This window comes from Apostichopus japonicus, chromosome 16 (genome assembly GCF_037975245.1).
Source record: "Apostichopus japonicus isolate 1M-3 chromosome 16, ASM3797524v1, whole genome shotgun sequence".
NCBI classification, from domain to species: Eukaryota; Metazoa; Echinodermata; class Holothuroidea; order Aspidochirotida; family Stichopodidae; genus Apostichopus; species Apostichopus japonicus.
In genome coordinates, this window is record NC_092576.1 from 13,852,332 (window position 1) to 13,869,932 (window position 17,601).

At 36.9% G+C, this 17,601-nt stretch overlaps 3 protein-coding genes across 4 annotated transcripts; 1 reads left to right on the forward strand and 2 right to left on the reverse strand.

Annotated features, from left to right (window-relative positions):
* Positions 1-2,171: 2,171 nt before the first annotated feature.
* LOC139982005 (uncharacterized) lies at positions 2,172-3,047 on the reverse strand. Its single transcript, XM_071994505.1, has one exon. The coding sequence runs from the start codon at positions 3,045-3,047 to the stop codon at positions 2,172-2,174; it is 876 nt and encodes a 291-aa protein (XP_071850606.1).
* A 4,857-nt stretch (positions 3,048-7,904) lies between these two features.
* Positions 7,905-10,858, forward strand: LOC139983437 (uncharacterized). 2 transcript variants are annotated; one of them, XM_071996983.1, is made up of 3 exons: positions 7,905-8,388; positions 9,126-9,260; positions 9,978-10,858. In XM_071996983.1, the coding sequence occupies exons 1-3, from the start codon at positions 8,123-8,125 to the stop codon at positions 10,732-10,734; spliced, it is 1,158 nt and encodes a 385-aa protein (XP_071853084.1). In that variant the 5' UTR covers positions 7,905-8,122; the 3' UTR covers positions 10,735-10,858. The 2 variants fall into 2 exon arrangements, with proteins under 2 accessions (XP_071853084.1, XP_071853086.1); XM_071996985.1 differs by having other exon boundaries at positions 9,126-9,256; positions 9,978-10,117.
* Positions 10,859-10,945: 87 nt separating this feature from the next.
* Positions 10,946-15,185, reverse strand: LOC139983438 (uncharacterized). The gene is made up of 5 exons (XM_071996986.1): positions 15,114-15,185; positions 14,401-14,477; positions 13,252-13,425; positions 12,361-12,603; positions 10,946-12,085 (listed from the first exon to the last, which is right to left on the reverse strand). The coding sequence occupies exons 1-5, from the start codon at positions 15,150-15,152 to the stop codon at positions 11,770-11,772; spliced, it is 849 nt and encodes a 282-aa protein (XP_071853087.1). The 5' UTR covers positions 15,153-15,185; the 3' UTR covers positions 10,946-11,769.
* Positions 15,186-17,601: the final 2,416 nt, after the last annotated feature.

Genomic DNA, 17,601 nt, shown 5'->3' on the forward strand with positions numbered 1-17,601 from the left:
CCTCGACCGAACCATTTCCCCCGACTAACGATACAAGGTCTGGACATGACGCCCCTCCCACATCCGCCCACACTTGGGCGAATGCCACTGGATCATATGAAACAATTAAATAACATAATGAAGTGCCGTTGTAAAGACTATGTTAAACGATTATTGATCCAAAATTGTGCAAAAGTTAATGCCTAGAAAATCTATAAAGACAATCATTGCATTTATTAAAATATAGGACGCCCGGTGTGCAACTGGTCGGTCCGACTTTTTAACTACAAGCTTTCAAGTTGTGGTCATGGTAACTGATCATATCTTAATGCGCAGATGTTAAACTGAGAAGAGAGTGCCAGTGTGTACACATGTCTTATCTTACAATATGACATGGAATTTATTGCAATGCAAAGCTACAATTAGTGAGATATTATCGGAATTATTTGCTTTAAATTGTATTTAGGAACCAACAAATCATGGACACGATCTTATATCAACAGAAAAGATGCTGGTCTAGCAAGTATTTTACAACATGTACTGATTTGCTAGGTTGATTCCCACTATTGACGTACTAATCACACGAACAAAACTTTTCCAAAGTTCATATTACACGAACTTCAGAGGAGAATGTATTTGTTATTGTGACGAGGTTGCAAGATAATTATGGCATCAACTTCCACCTTCAAGGCGGATAGCAAACAGAAAAAAAATCAGATATATTGCATTATTATTGTGGTTTAAAGAGTAAAGTAAAATTTAAAATCAAAGCAAAACTTTCAGTCAAAGACATCTACCGTTGGATACTATAGGGCAGAACACTTTCAATACAGGATGCCAAATCTAAATGACAGAAGTGAAGTGGATGGGCCGTTTTTATTATTGTTTTAGTAACAAAGTATATAATAACTCTCATTCCGACATTGTTTAGTCTATTTCAGGGAAGTAGACATTGCTACACCACCCGTGATTGTCAAGACAGTCAGCATGAATGATATCAAGGAAGTACATGCGTAGCTGGAATATATTAATTGCAGTCTTTCTGGAATTGTGCCTTTTCTGTCAAACTTGTAATACCTGATAATACTGATCCGTTATATTTGCACCAAAACAATTAGAATTTTAAAACTGACAACTCAACCTAATACATATAAGAACAATTAATAACAAAATCGGTGTTCGTGTGAGGCAATTCAATATATAGTTATCAAGTAACAATCCCAGTTTCTAATCACTTTCTTTAAATAAACATAGCAAGTTACGATTGCTTGCGTGGAAAGGAAGCTATGTAAGAATTCTTCTGAGTTTCTTTCAAAACCTGATACATCTACTTAACTTTTGATTCAAAAATTCCGTCTTGGTGTGAAAAACATTTAATAATATACCACACTGCTTTCCTGCACTTGTTTGTTATTCTTTCATTTTTGGGGAGTCCTTTATTTATTTATTTTTTTTGGGGGGGGGGGAGGGGCTAATCCATGTTACAGATATAAAACAATTTCCTTATTTAATAGTATAGCTGTTTAAATTTTTCATATGTGTTAGCAAGATGAACTTGAATTTTTGACGTCATACTATCTCGTTCTTTTGCTTTGACATTGCATTTGGTACTGTTCAAGTTTTGCGAAGCTTTCACAATTATATATTGCAAATACTCTAAAGTTAGTAAATTTAAAATTACTTTACTGTATGTGAAAACTCCATGTAGGAGTTTAATGAACACATTCAATCAATTAACTTCTTTTAAAGCTCATATCTCTGTCTGAAGTTTGCCTTTGAAATATTGCAGATATAACAAACGATTTTCACTATTAACAACCCATTCTACCAATCCAAAGACACTGCTCATCAATTATTACCTTAAGTTTAAACATATCATTTAACAGTTAGTAGCTATCACCCTTAACTTAACATTTTATAGTTGATGAAAGCAAATTAATCGCGTTCATCACAAGATGGCAAGAATTCCATTCACCATTTAACTAACCATAGAGTTCATTTTCGTCTGATACATGCAAACAGTATTGGTTATCGTAGAACGTACAATTTCTATGGAAAAACAAGAATTAATAGTAAGTTAATTCAATTCAATTCTTTATATCCAGTATAAATCATTAAACATTTATAAATAGGAAAATAAATAAATAAAATTATGATAAAGATATAAAATAGTAAATACTAGACATAACACATCACAACAATGGTTCTAAAGCACCATGCTGTATGAACATGGACGCCCTATAAACTAAAGAATTCCTATAAAGTTTAATCCTGAATCTGGGAGTTATGGCAGCATTCCTCAAATTGTAGTTTGTCTTATTGCACAGAGAGTTTATTGCACAATGGAGTGGGTGTCCTTCATTTCTATGGATGTTATTTAGTAACCTCTCAAATTCTTTCCTAGCAGCCGTATTAACTTTATCTTTAAGCAGGTTATGATTTAATCCAAAGATTCTCTCACAGTATCTCAGGAAACTTAATAATCTTTCCTTATCTTTCATTTGGACAAAGTGATACCAGACCGGGACAGCACATATGATATTTGGCAAGATAGAGGCCTCAAACACCCTTTCCCGTATATGGACAGGAAAGTGAGGAGCAATATACATGAGTGTGGCGACAATGCTTGACGTCAGCTTGTTGTCGATGCAGACTCCTAGATACATTGTACTGGAAGTACGTTCAACGGATGTATTGTGAATAATTGTCTTCTCATCTCTCTTCTCGATGAATCCCCTGTGCTTAATATTGATGTTTTCGAATACCATTTCCTTACACTTCTTTTTGTTGAGAAGTAGGTTCTTCTGGTCGCAGGTGCTAACTACGCTAGTGATAAAATCCTGATACTCATGCTGATTTTGCTGGTGGGAGCCTTTGATGATATTGCACGATAAAGCAGTGTCATCAGCATATTTAATTACTGAGCAATTAGAATTAGAGCGAATGCAATCTGTATAAATAGTAAACAATAGGGCTGATAGAGGGCCTCCTTGTGGAACTCCTACTCTGATTTCAGAAGTTGTTGTATAGCCTTTGTCTAGTTTAACTTGTCTTGACCATCCCTGCATGAAATCCCTAAGCCAATGAATGAGCCATGGCTCATCGATGAAGTTACACAGATCATTTAGTAGACGATTGGGCAGGACTGTATTAAATGCACTTGAAAAGTCCAGAAATAGGACTTTGGATATTGTCGTCTGTTTACAGTTTAGCCCAGACACTATGCCATGGACAAGGGTGAGGATTGCATCAGTGCACGAGATACCTTTTCTGTACGCAAACTGATTTGGATCATCATGCTCATGATCGTGATCATGATCGTGAAACCATGTCGTTTTTCGAAGATATTAAAGATCTGTTAATTAGTCTTCATGATTTTTCTCTACAAGGAAAAGAAACTAAAACAGAATTAGATAAGACAAAATATATTGTAATAGCTAAAGGACGTTCAGTAGAACTGTTATTTTTATGTGACAGCCTTCCAAATTCACTTTCCAAGATGAGTAATGCAACTCCGATACTTTCAAACCAAGAAGAAAAGAAAATATTGAATAGGCTTGATATAATGATTGCCAAGTCATCGGAAGGCACGGGCAGTGAAAATGCAAAGGAAGTCACACGTCATTTGTTTGCAATGTAACGTTAGCACTTTGTGAGTTTATGGCTCTGTGCAAACAGGATATGACCAACTAAGTGTCACGTATCCAGATTATCACTGGCAGTGTTTATTGTATGTTGTTGGTTAATTGTTTATCCCAGCAAAAGTAACATAGACATGTTTCCATTGATTCATAAATTGTAGAGCCGTCGGTGTATGGATGTGTTTAATATCCATCCATTTTTTCTCAAAAAAAAAAAATAATTAAACTGTTCAATTATCATATTAAGCCGTCATGGGAAAATTTGTATTCTTATCAATTTTGATTATAAAATGTATATATTAAAATGCCTATTCTTAACTCACTGTTATACTATTATATATTTACACACCCAAGTAGCTAGTATTGGGTCCACAAATAATTCATTTATTATAGTATTTTTTTAATTATTTGTCAGATTCATTATGGCACAATAACATGTTACATAATATCTATAAATCCAAGTTGCGAGTAAAGAGTCCAAGAAATCCATCGATGATTTTAGATTGTCTCTCAAAACCGCCAAGAAAGAATTGGAATGTTCTTCGGTCGACATTTCTTGTCGGGGAGAAGATGAATTATTGCCACGTGTAAATGAACAATTGATCGAAATAGCAACAAATAATGTTGACAAGTTTGTTGGAACGGTTTCCAACGGTTTCAGTTATACATTTCATTACCCATCATAGGGTAAGTAGAGTTGGCGGATTCAAGCAAATATGCATGTATTATTTGGTAGAAGTAAGACTTTATGAACCCGACGATAGCCAAAGTAAGCAACTTATTTTAAAATACAATATCTTTTATACATTGTATATCATCTAAAAATACAAAATGGTAAAGTTTACTCCGTAGACGACATTTGAAATTCCGAGCCTTGGATCGTTTAATGATGTAATGAAACATATGACATGTAAAATCTAACATAACTGAGGTTTTGTGATCCTTACACAAACTTGCCAGTTGCTGTTTCCATATTTCATGTGACGTTTTCAGAGAAAAAAGAATTTTGTCGTAATGTCAAGGCAACTACTGTCCAGCCTGTACAAATATGATTTGAATTATAGTTGTTCATGTATGATGTTTTCATTCGATGTTTTCTTTTGCTTTGATTTTTTGGTTGTATGAAGACGAAATGTTCTGAAGCTGATAGTTTGCATTATTTTATAACAAAAAAGACAACACGACTTGAATTCCTTTACGGGAAACTAACATGAAAACTTTGAAATATTAAATACTACTTTTGATCAATATTTCATAATCGGGTCTGCTTCGTCAGTTTTGAAGTTTGCATTTAAGTTGATTGTCTATTCCTAAATAAATCACAAGCTAGCAATTCAAGGTGTCTCAAATGGCGTTCCAAAGATTGGCCATGTTGTTCATGTAATATGATTTTGCAAGAGGCATTCCGTCATACACACACTACTCACGTTTGAGTGACTTTATAGCTGAGGTTGAGTTTGCTGCACCCATTTGCCAATGTTTCTGCCATTTCACTGATTTGCCATATGCCAAATGATGTTTTAGCTATAACATGTATTACCCTTACAATGCGTTAAATGGTCTTCATAGTGGATCCACATTCCACGCCCAAGCAAGCAAACACCAAATTCAAAGCCCATCAAGCTGAAAATTTAAGATTTACTTCTTTAACATTGTCTCGCAAAGCACGTTGAAAAGAGAAGCATCCAACACATGCTTCAATAACGATCTTTACTCTTTGAATTGGCGACGTTACCAAAATAATAGTTTAAATAAATATATAATAAATATGTAAAAAAAATGCCCGGATCCATAGTGAGAAGAACAAATGACACTTTCATTTACCATTTACATGTCTTTCACACTATCATCGATTTTATCTCAGATTAAAAACTCACTACAAGTTGACTTAATCTAGGTGACCTGTCGCAAAGAAAAGATGCAATCACCAATGTACATCAACAACATTCTCACATCTTTAGCTTCGTAGCTACATAAAATTGCGTAGCGAAATAAGAAAAATAAAGTGAAATGGGGCTTTCATCAGCTTTTTATCGACATTCCCTTGTCAGGATTTTACTTTGGGCGACTACTTCCTAATTCAGTGGACACCGTATGGTCATGATTTGAGCTAGTAATGAATAATTTTATTTATGAAAGTATATATTTTGTCCCCGTGAGGCTTTATCAAATGCGTTATTTTACAGTGTAATTGTGCAGACTGCTCAATGACAATATCGTTCGGAGACTTTTAATTTTTGACCACAGATCACATTACGTCACGTGCTGACAAAGATCAAAGACGGAATGTGTTAACAGATGTCTTTGATGTACTCAATTCTGTTCCTGGCATGAATTGTTATTTAAGGGTAATATCCGTAGTTTACTATAAATGGTGATAATTCATACTTCACATAAACAATTGACGTAGTATTATGGTCGTTCTATGATAGTATAGAAAACGTCTAAATATATGTGGACACTGTTTACAGCACGACGACGTTTCAAATCAGAGTGTACAATTCACCACTCAGGAACCTAAATAATGCAAGAGGTTGTGTAAAATTATGCTTGATTGAGTAGTCAAGTTTGTCAAAACCGAACATTGAGTTTATTAAAACTTGTCACTTCACCATAACATTGAGGGTTATGCCACGAGAACGTACTCCCTGCCGATACAGTAGGTTTTATATGTGTTTATACATATGTTATCCAAATCGAGAGTATTTTTACCATTTTTCATGGAAGTGTCAAGCGATCTCGAGCCAGCCTAAGTTAGACAGACTCAAATGACTGACGGAGGCAACGATTCGAAAACTCAATCCCACAATTAGCGATTTCTTTTTAAAAGTATGATTCAACACTGGTTTTGGTAAAGTGTGAGTACACGAAGTTGGGCGAAGTCCCCGAAAGCTGCGGTGTTTGTAGATGGAAAAAAATACATGTATTTCAAACATCTGACTGTGGTACTAGGGGATTTACCTTTTCGTTTTGTTCCTGACTTTAAAGCACAAAAGCAAAATAAAAGACAAAATAAATCGCAGGAGGATTGCACTCAAACCCCTGTTGGGGGTTTCTTGGGACTTGGGCGATAGAGACATTTGCAGTGTTGCTAATGCTCTGCTCTTAAAAGGATTATACATCAGAGAAGTGCATTTCTCTGAGGAAATGTTAGCGGAATGGTCAAAGCAAAGGCAGACACCTGTTCAAGCAGTCAGGTGTTATATATGAGTTGTCATAGTTTGACTTGTGTAACTAGTAAATTAATTGATTCGACTTATGATTTGACCTTACTTCAGATTCTGGCTAAGAGTTACTCGTGGCAACTCTCCTAAAATGATGTGGAGTAGGAATCCATAAGCAACACCATTTTCTATTACGAATGTTCTGTAAACATTCAGAGTATGGTGTGTTGACTTAAGCTTACAAGTGTTACCTCACAGCCGGCGATGGATTCGATCAGAATATACCACGTACAGGGGATCAACTGGCGCGCGCAGAATAAACACTAGCGAAAAAAATAGGCAGAGTATTTGGCGTTTTCTCTACTATAATTACTCAACTATCTGGGATTAGACTTAATCCAATGAACATGTCAAACTAGAATCAACACAACATATACAAGGCATATATATAAATATAATAACTAATGATAACTCCGTAGTCATTTGGTCATCAAGGCTCCCGAACGGTAAGTACAACTGAGGCCTACAGCAGAACCCAAAACGTCAATTGGTACATCTCCTGTCCTCCTTATACACAGCGTATGCGATAACGCAAATGCGGCACAGCTTCATTATGAAAATCCAATAGATAAACTATGCGTCAACAACAAACCAATGGCGGTCCAGTCTTCCGTATTAACAGGGTGTGTGTTAACGCCAAACAAATGGGGCACAGACAACTTACAAAAATCCAATAGAAATACTGTATGCGCCAACGATAACTTAATGGCTTTCTGTTCCTCCGTATACAGTGTGCGCGCTAACGGTCAACAAATGAGGCACATCTTTTTTACAAAAATCAATTAGAAAGACTGTTTGCGCCAACGACAAACCAATAGCCGTTTGGTCTTCCGTATACATTGCGTTTGCGCCAATACCAAACAAACGGGTCACGAACTTAATAATATTTATCGTTCAGACCGCCGTTCCCTGCCAAGTGCCAAGATAGCTGTCACTAGACCCCAAAATCTATTTTCCTTTATTCTTTCGCAAGTCTCCTCTCCTTCGATTACTTTCTGTTTCCTCTCGTTCGGAGCGCTTCCGTTGCTTTTATACGACGCGGTTCCCGGGTCGTTCCCGTCTCTTGACAATAAGGAGCTTTAGATTGCACGACGCGGAGTAGTGCAACGGGGAAGTTAACCGACAGTGTACGTCTTCGTACTGACTCCCCGTCCTGTTGATTTTGTGCTTTAGATCTGTACGACGGGGGAAATGGCAGTCATGTGACCAATAAGAATCACGTAACCAAGAAGAATCATGTGACCAATCATATCACAGAGACGAATAGCAACCGTTGCTATGGTGTATGCACAAAAGTTTACAGCAGACGACATACACTTATACTTTACAGCAGACGACCGTAGTGCAAGATTTGAAACGATGGCAAACCTTCATAGAGTTCGTGAAGCAATTACTCTTGGGTATTTAACAGATTTATTAGACGACGACGAATTCATGTTGCTATACGATAACAACAAACCGTCAAACCCTGAATTCCAATATTATGATTACGACCCCTTCGATTTGGAAGATTATAACGATGATGAATGCAACGCATACTTCAGGTTAGTGACGCAACTTAGGCTATGCATTAACGTTTAGTATTATATAGACTTAGGAATAGACCTAATTTCCGATGATTAAGTTGCACATAGGCATAGACTAACTCCATATATACTGTTATGGAGGTTTATAAAACATACCGTAATATTAATAAACCCAGTCTTGTTTAAAGACAGGCTGGATTACCTCCTAATCGACACACAGATGTACCCTAGGCCTACAAATAAAAATATAGGCTAATGGGCATACATTAGACTTCGAACGTGACATCAGATTCACTGACTGTGACTGCAGTTGCTGGGGGCTTCTCAGCAGTCAGTCCTACACCAGGCCAGTAATACGACAGTTGTTTTAAGCCTTGTGCCGCCGGAATCACTGCGCACTGCAGGGTTAGGAACCATTTTGTAATGACGCAGTGTGCTTTACACTGTGGGTATGGATGCGTGCAATGTTTTCCTATTGGTTACTGGAACACAAAGCGTAAATTGTAATATCAAAATTGAGATTCTGACAGGTCCCACCTGTGCAACCTTCAGGGGTTTTTCTTGTAATAAAAATCTCAATTCGAACTTTTATCTGATGTGGTAACCACTTCTGCGAAAAACACTAAATCATTTTATTTCCATGATTCTAATTAAGTGCAAAGCCTGCCATGTTTTTAAATAATACACCCCTTACGTCATGAAAAAAAGGGTTGATATTGAAATATTGCTTAACTTTATTCATCTTCGCTTTTTAGGTTCAAGAAAGATGATCTCTATAGATTGAAAGATGCACTTCAAATCCCGGAGAGAATCAAATGTACAAATGGATACCGTGTCCAAGGATTGGAGGCCATATGCATTTTGCTATCACGATTTGCATATCCATGTAGGTAAATATTTTCAACTTATGCCTTACCAAAGACTTTAAAATAGAACTTGCTGCCGTCTCGTTTTTTGCCAAGCATATGAGACAGGAATAGGATGCCATGGGACGGCATCTTAAACCGTCAACACTATACAAACATTCAACTTATGTGTAGGCCTATGCTGAAGTTTCGTCATCACTGTTGTACTTTACCCATTGATGTATGCATGGTTTTCCTTTAATATATAAATTTAAATGTAGGACCACCATTAGGCATTAAAAAACTAGAGCACCAATGGTGCAGTAGCTCATACCTTTTAGGGCACCCCAAAAATTATGGACAAAAATATATTAGGGCCCAAACATTTTTAGGGCACCAATTTTTTATGGGCCACAAAAAATGTTTAGGACCCACAATTTTTTTTAGCCCACTTGACCTTTTTTATCAAAAAAACTTTTCTGCAATTGTTGATGGGATTGTAGGGTTTGCTTGTGACCACTTTTGATATGGATAGTGACAGATGACACATCACTACAAAAGCTCATACTAGAATGCTGGTGTGAGCTATAAATTAGTTGCCAGGTCTGTCATATGAAGAAATTGTGAGTTGTGAAAAAAAATTGTATGGAATCACAAGGGACATGTGTGTTTTTTTCTTTGCTGTATTGGTGTCCTAAGATTCCACCTTTCTCATTTGTAGTGACCCGCAATTTCTTTAGTATTTTATCTCTTCTCTGGCAGGTATGGGGATATGGTGAAGACTTTTGCCAGAGATGTACCACAGCTCTGCACAATTTCCACACACATGATTAACTTTGTGTACAGCGAACATTCATATCTTGTGGAAACTTTGAACAGGTTCTGGCTCTCCTCAGAACATCTTATGAGATATGCATCAGCCATTCATGCCAAAGGAGCCGCACTGAAAAACTGTTGGGGGTTTGTAGATGGTACAGTCCGTCCAATTTGCAGACCGAAAGAGTACCAGAGGTTATGTTACAATGGTCACAAGAGGGTACATGCATTGAAGTACCAATCTGTTACAGCTGCCAATGGTCTAGTTGCCAATCTTTTTGGGCCTATAGAGGGAAGGCGACATGATTGTTTCCTCTTGCGAGAGTCTGGCCTCTTGACTGAATTGGAACATAGGTCATATGATACACTGGGGAATACTTTATGTATTTATGGTGACCCTGCATATCCATTGAGGGCCCACTTACAAGGCCCCTTCAAAGGTAACCTAACAAATGACCAAAAGCTGTACAACCATTCAATGAGTAGTGTGAGAGTTTCAGTCGAGTGGGTATTTGGGGACATGATTAATTTCTTCAAATCAACAGATTTCAAAAAGAATCAAAAAATGGGACTTTCAGCCTGTGGTAAAATGTACATAGTTTCAGGCATACTTACCAATGCACATACTTGCTTATATGGTAACTCAACATCAAAATTTTTTGAATTGGAGCCACCCACATTAGAGCAATATTTTCAAAGGTAATTTGGGGTCTGCTTAGACCAGCAAAATATAATTGTTAATTATGGTCTAATATGTCTGTTACATTTTAAATGCAGGGTTACCCAGTCTTATTTGTTTGTAAAAATACAAAGTATATCAAATTTTGTTTCACTCAAATATAATTTTTCCAGTTAAATATAATGTACAATATATATATATATATTTATGTGTTTAATATAATAACAAATTATAAAGAAATTCATAAGATAAGGGCCATAAACCAAGTGATTCTGAAATAATCTTGAGATTACATTGGACAGTTGGTATGGTCTTTGGTGACTCCATATTGGACTGTCTTTATGTCCTCTGGTACCCTCTTAAAACTAGAGCCCAACTTAGAGGAATATTGGTTTCTTGCTTAGAGGAATTTAAATTTAAATGATGCATTTGGGCTTGGATCAAATGACCATGACATGTTTTGTTTGAAAACATTTCCCTACCCAATTCACAACTTGTCTCAAAATATGACCCGTTTCCAACCTTTGGTGAATATAATGATTCAAAATACTAGTTTTTAACCACTAATTGATCTTTGGTGACATTGGATCACATGACCGTTTTGCTCGAAAACATTTCCCTACCCCATTCACAAATAACAGTCAAACATATAGTAGGATATCCATATTGATTGAGAGAAGTGTATCATAGCACTGAAACACAGACAATCACTTTAAAATGTATTTTTGAATAATCAAACATTAATAAATCTCAGAAAAATGGGAAAATGCTGCATTTTGTATATTTCTTGATTGTCTTTCATTTTATTTTTAATTTACATGCATGTTTATGGTGCTTTAATTACAGATATATGACATGAGCTCAATTTGCTTCAAAAATTGACATTTTGTGAAATTTAGGTATTTTCTGTTGAAAACACAATAAGTCAACCATGCAAAGTTCATACTTGGTATAATGAGTATATGATCCCTATTGTTTTGGGAGAGGTCATCTGAGTTAAACCATTTATGAGCAATTTTGTACAAACTTGTTTTGGGGACATTGGTAGGAGGTGGGAACTTATTGTTTATTATTACCCTTCATCGATTGCATGAACATCATTAGCATGTTTTGCATCTGCTGCTGTTGTTGTGCGAGGTGTTGCTGCATTGGTTGTTGTTGCTGCATAAATTGTTGCTGTGTCTGCTGTTGCTGTTGTTGAAAGAGTTCAAATCGTCGATCTCTTTCAGCTTCGTCCCTCTTCACCTCTGCTCTTCTCATGGCGAGCTCTTCCTTCCTCATCTCTCTTTCCAACTCCATCTTTTGATGCAAAAACTGAAGAGCATCACTCCCACTGTTTCTTTTTCTTGGCATATTTTCTTTATCTGCAAAATGCCTATGACAAAACAAGATAAAGGTACATCATGAATTTCTTCAATATGACAGACCTGGCAACCAATTTTTGAGACAGAATGAATCCATGCAATCATGCTTGTGTGTGTGCACATGTGTTTATCTGTATGTATGTGACACTGCTTGTAAACAAAAGATGCAGGGTTCAACCCCTGTAATACTTTGCAAATTCAGCTGAGGTCAAATATTGAAAACTTTTTTTCTGAATACCGGTATACCAACCAACCAACCCCATTTGAGGTAATATGAGTCTCTCACCTCTTCCTTGTCTCCACAAACGATTCACAGGCCCTCTTCTGGACCTCTTGTCCATCGAGGCGCCTCTGCTCCTCTTCACTAGCATTGGTCTTGGGGAGAAGCTCTGCATCATCTTCTTGGTTGGCCAAGTCTTCCAGAAGCACCCTCAACTCCCTTTGGCTTTCCGTTTCCTCAGGGCTAATGCCTGAAGCCCTCTTATCTTGAGAGTTGTTCTTCTGCACCTTATTCTTGAGGCTGTTGTACCTATGATTAGAATGAAAAACCAAATTAGGAATGTATTGAATCGAAAGAATAAGTGAATCGCCAAGAGGAACCCATCCCATAAAAAAAGTCCCTGGTCAAAAGGTAAACAAACCCTCTGATTGGCTCAAAAGATAACAATCTCTTTCTGGCCACGCCCCCTATATATCTTGTACACTTTTAACAATGAATATTCATGACCTACGGGAAAAAAAAACCAATGATGCAATCAAAGAATCCAGACGGGTCTACCCTTGCGATACGTGCTAAACATCACCTACGTCTCGTCTCGCACTTGTCTGTACATGAAACGGAACCACTGAAATTACTGGGGTTAAACCAAATTATAGTCTTAAGTTAAGAAATTGTCGTGAAAATGGAAGGCAACTATGTTCGTCTTGGTACAAACACAAACTTATGAGGGCTCTGAGGGCTATATGAGGGTTGTGAGCTACATGACAGTACAGTATATAGGAAAGAATGCAATAGAAGGTAAAAAGTGAAACATAAATTACATAGGAACCACCAGCACCACCAATTGAAATCCCAATTTTTTGGGAAAATGTAATTATTTAGTATGCTGGGAGGATTTTTCTTTTTCCTCTACGGTATTGTAGAGCATGAATTTAGCTTCTAACCTCCTTAACATACCTGTCTCTGACAGCCCTTTGGTCCACCTTAAAGGACTGTTTTCTCAATTCGGTGGCCACTCCAGACCACACCTTGCCTCTTTCTAGACTGCCCCTTCGGAACTGAAATGGGTTTTGCAAGGCAACTTCCTTGCAAAGAATTATATCTTTTGCCTCTGTCCATTTCATGAAAGTCCTGAAATAGATTTAGAAGTGTATTTTGAGATTTATTTAATATTATATTACAGCCCAATAGAGATCAATTTTAACTTGATTTCTCGAAAACAAAATGTCTGATATGCATCAAACCTATAAGTATTCTTTATCTTTGTCAAAAATTAGAATGGTTCTTTCCTTGTTTTTCATTACAAAATCCTCAAAGCTGGTCCAATTTTCTGACAATCATAGATGAACCATCTTACTGTAGATTTTGCTGGAAATCATTTCTAGCATACCTCTATCAGTGCATAGCACACACACAACATTTGAGCTCTAAACTTATTTATTTTTAAAATATGGTACTCTGATTTTGTTTCTCAAACAGGAATATGTCATATTTATGATGGTAAATGGGGTTGTATTTCCAATGGTAGAAAACATTGGAAAAATGTAAGAAATAAACACAGTCTGCTTGTTTACAAAAAAGCATAAAAAATCCATACAAGACTATTAGACAATCCATACAAAACAGTACTGCATGTAGCAGTTACATTTACCTGATTCTGTTTACTTTATCGTTGATATCGCATGTCAACATTGATTAGGTGCTATAAAATTGAATTTTGGGACCAGTCATGTGCGGTTGAGTGGCCAGTACAGCCTTTCAACAATTAATAAAAATCCACACACTTGTTTTTCATAACCATTACAACCCTGGAGCGTAAACACAAATACTTTTTTTAATTGAAAATCTATCATAATTGGTAATTATGTATGTATATTAGATCCACCTGCAAGCAGGAACTCACGAAAAAGCCTCATTGGCTTATCAAAGCCGCAAGCTGACCGAAGTCAGTGTCTTACATTCATATTAAAGTCCATGATTATGAATTGTTAATTGTCAACAACTCTGTAACTGGACGACATACACTAATCTTGGAGTGACTTGAACCGGGGACCTTATGATTGAAAGGCACCGGCGTTAACCACTGAGCTAACACTCCACTTATACCTGCTGCTACTACTAGGTTTCTTTATTGAGGAACTTGAACCCACTGAAGCTTCATTACTATCTGAGTTGACAGCAGGCTGTTGAAATATGATGGAAAAAATCAATCAAAATATAGTAACTCAAAGCAAAATATCCTCTGATATACAGTATGTCACAGTGGATTTGTACGCAATGTATATAAAAGATTGTGATGTTTCACTAATTTCGAGCAATCAAACACTCTAAATTATGCACAATCTTTTCTGCAGCAGAATTCTTCTATTTTAAGAGAAGCTAATCATATAATACGAAAGAACAGGCATCAATCGTAAGTTGTGTTTTAAGCCAGGCTGATTCCATAATGGTGTTTAACAACCCAAATACAGTATGCATTATTGGCAAAAATAAGTTGGTTTTTGAGGTGGTATAGCCTTTGCCCCATATTTTGCGGGATGATTTTATAGCTGACCTAGTACATGATTGCTTGTAAACGGTAGTGTGAGGGCTGACCCACTACACTCAGCCAGCTATGCCTAGGTCCTAGTTTAGGCCAGATGTTAAATTGTATGTTAGGCTGCCGCTACTTCAACTTGTCGATGTGAAAGTCTGTAGTGTAACCACCCAACAACAGTCAGAATTGAGGAGTATAATTAGTATACACACTGGCAGTACGTAAATTCCGAGCCATTTTATACTTAAACGTCAAATTTGGAATAGAAATACCAAGAACTTACTGAATTTGTAAGCTCGACTAGCCCAAATTGTTCGTCCATCTTGACAATAACAACAAAATTGTGACGTCACATGTAATCGAAGTTGCCGTTTTCACGACAACGGGAAATACCCTGGACACCCGGTGTAAAATTTCATGGACAACGGGAAGTCGACGTAGACGCATGCGCATAACACATACGTGTCGTCATTTCGTTGTAGAGAGCTCCGCGTCGTGAAATCTAAAGCTGCCTAATATTCCCACGACAGAGTCCTGAGAAGACCCGGCAGAACCAGCAATGTTCACAAACCCTAACGACGGTTGCTAGCCTTTATCGGCTCGGTCCTCTCATCTCAGGTCCTGCGCAGCCACGAGCTGCTTCCAAAACCTTTGAACAAGCCGTTTCCGCTAACTGAAACGCGCTATGAGAGCGGACTAAGTCGCTGGTTCCCACCATAGAGATATATAAAAATTAATGCCTGTATTACACAAGGAAATAAAAGAATTCACCTTCAATTAAATGGTTTAGCTGATGGAGGAGTGTAATGTTTCAGTCATCAGGTTACACGAGTAGACCGGTATGCCTTAGCAAGGACAAACAATTTAAGAGTTTGCAAGGCAAATAATGACAACGTTCAACTTGTCGTCCTTTAAACGTTCTCAGAGTCTGAATTTATGCACGGGTTTGAGAGTCCCCGCCATTTTTATTTAAGTATCCCCGTAATAGCCGAGATGCTTCTATTCTATTTTATTTACTTTTGACCCTGTGACATCGTAAATCACGGAGGCACAGCGTCCAAGCTAAGACACAAACCCAACAAATATGACGTCGATGGGTCTTACGGTTTAGGAGGAGATCGCTAAGTTTGATACTTGACCATCATTGACTATGTACCTTTAACATTTTACATTACCCAATGTTGACATTTTGGTGTAAATTTGTGTGTAAATTGCCAAATTACAATAGTTTCCAGTCGTTGGTCTATCGTTACCTGACAACATCACTATACGTGAATCTGTATAGACTCAGACATACATGTTCGTTATTTTGCTAAAGTGACCATCAGCACCCTACTGTATGTTATTTTAAGCTTGTCAACGAAATTATTGATGATATTGATTTAAAACAATACATGGTTTCTAACTCACGAAGCTCACAAAGATTTTTCAACTTGTATTGCTTACATACTAATTGCAGCAAGCATTTTATATGGCCTAAATGCTATGGCCAATCATGATTTCTGTTTTAAGGTTTTACAACTTTCATTATTTGTGAAGTATCAGCTTGACAATTGGGTTTATTTGGTACATTGAAATTTATATTATATTCTTTACATGGTACTGAATACTCCTTGTACTGAATACTTGGAAAACAGGAACAATGAGTAATATGAAATGTATAACATAGGAATAATGTAATCGAAAGTGAGCATCTTAAAGTAAACGAATGAGGCGATGCTAGATAAAAGGTTCTATGAAATGCACTTTTGAGGAAAGAATCAAATCGATAGTGAAAAATAGTTCAAAGAAAGCATTGACAGATGTTACTTGAAAGAAAAAAGTTAAGAATATCATAAATATGTATAACAAATGTTAAACTAAATGTCCTAATGGCATGCATGTCACCTTATTTCTATTCGAAAGATTGTTACCAATGACAACTATAAGCCTTCCAGTGCTTACTACCATTGAATGTTATCTTTGTGGAGTTTTATACGTGGGTTATTATGTGGTAACCCGCATTAATGCATCGTTTGTCAGTAGCTCCCATAAATTGTATTTATTAACTTTTGTATGCGTATACTCAATTAAGAAAATGTACACGATTTACATCTCATTGCTACTATTCCTATTATTAAGTATTTTTCCCAGATTTACCGTGTGCTTCGATACATATATTCATAAAAGGTTTGTTTCAAGTTCAGTGACTATGGATTGCCTTACTTCGATGAGTTGTGACCAGAACTGGAAATTCGAAGACATCGTACTTTTCCTCAACAGAATAGTTGTTGATGACCGATTTCGTCAACGGAACATGAAGGAAAATATACATGTGCAAATTCAGTAGGAGACTCTTCTGTCCATTTCTTAATTATACAAGGTTTGTATTTATAATAAAACTAACTTTTCACAAAGAAGCTTTCCATATGACTACCGATTTTGAAACGGCTAGAAAATGTTGTATTAGTTATTATAATTTGTTGAAGCAGTATCAGTCTTTCGAGAAAGCTTAGAGCAGGGGTGTCCAACCTTTTGCAGAGGAGGGCCACGTGGAATGATTATGATGAAGGAGGGGGCCGCATGAACCCTACGCTCGATTTTTCGATTATTTTCCCCGAAGCCCAAGGCAACAAAATGTGAGCACTGCGCGCGGAGCGCACTGATTTATTTTCCTTCCTGATAAAACAGATGAATAAAGTTCAGCCGCCCCCCTCCTCCACTGAGAGAGTGTCACACAAACTGACCTGTATGCACTTTTTGGACCCAGAAGGTTCGAATGATTGATTATA

What these genes read in the sequence shown, in the direction of transcription:
- LOC139983438 (XM_071996986.1), bottom strand. Translation starts at nt 15,152, where the DNA reads ATGGACGAACAATTTGGGCTAGTCGAGCTTACAAATTCA. An exon ending in TAGTCGAGCTTACAAATTCA is followed by an intron (nt 14,478 to 15,113) that starts GTAAGTTCTTGG and finishes ATATTTCAACAG; the next exon opens with CCTGCTGTCAACTCAGATAG. An exon ending in CAAAGGGCTGTCAGAGACAG is followed by an intron (nt 12,604 to 13,251) that starts GTATGTTAAGGA and finishes TTCTAATCATAG; the next exon opens with GTACAACAGCCTCAAGAATA.
- LOC139982005 (XM_071994505.1), bottom strand. Translation starts at nt 3,047, where the DNA reads ATGCAGGGATGGTCAAGACAAGTTAAACTAGACAAAGGCTATACAACA.
- LOC139983437 (XM_071996983.1), top strand. Translation starts at nt 8,123, where the DNA reads ATGGTGTATGCACAAAAGTTTACAGCAGACGACATACACTTATACTTT. An exon ending in GAATGCAACGCATACTTCAG is followed by an intron (nt 8,389 to 9,125) that starts GTTAGTGACGCA and finishes TTCGCTTTTTAG; the next exon opens with GTTCAAGAAAGATGATCTCT. An exon ending in CGATTTGCATATCCATGTAG is followed by an intron (nt 9,261 to 9,977) that starts GTAAATATTTTC and finishes CTTCTCTGGCAG; the next exon opens with GTATGGGGATATGGTGAAGA.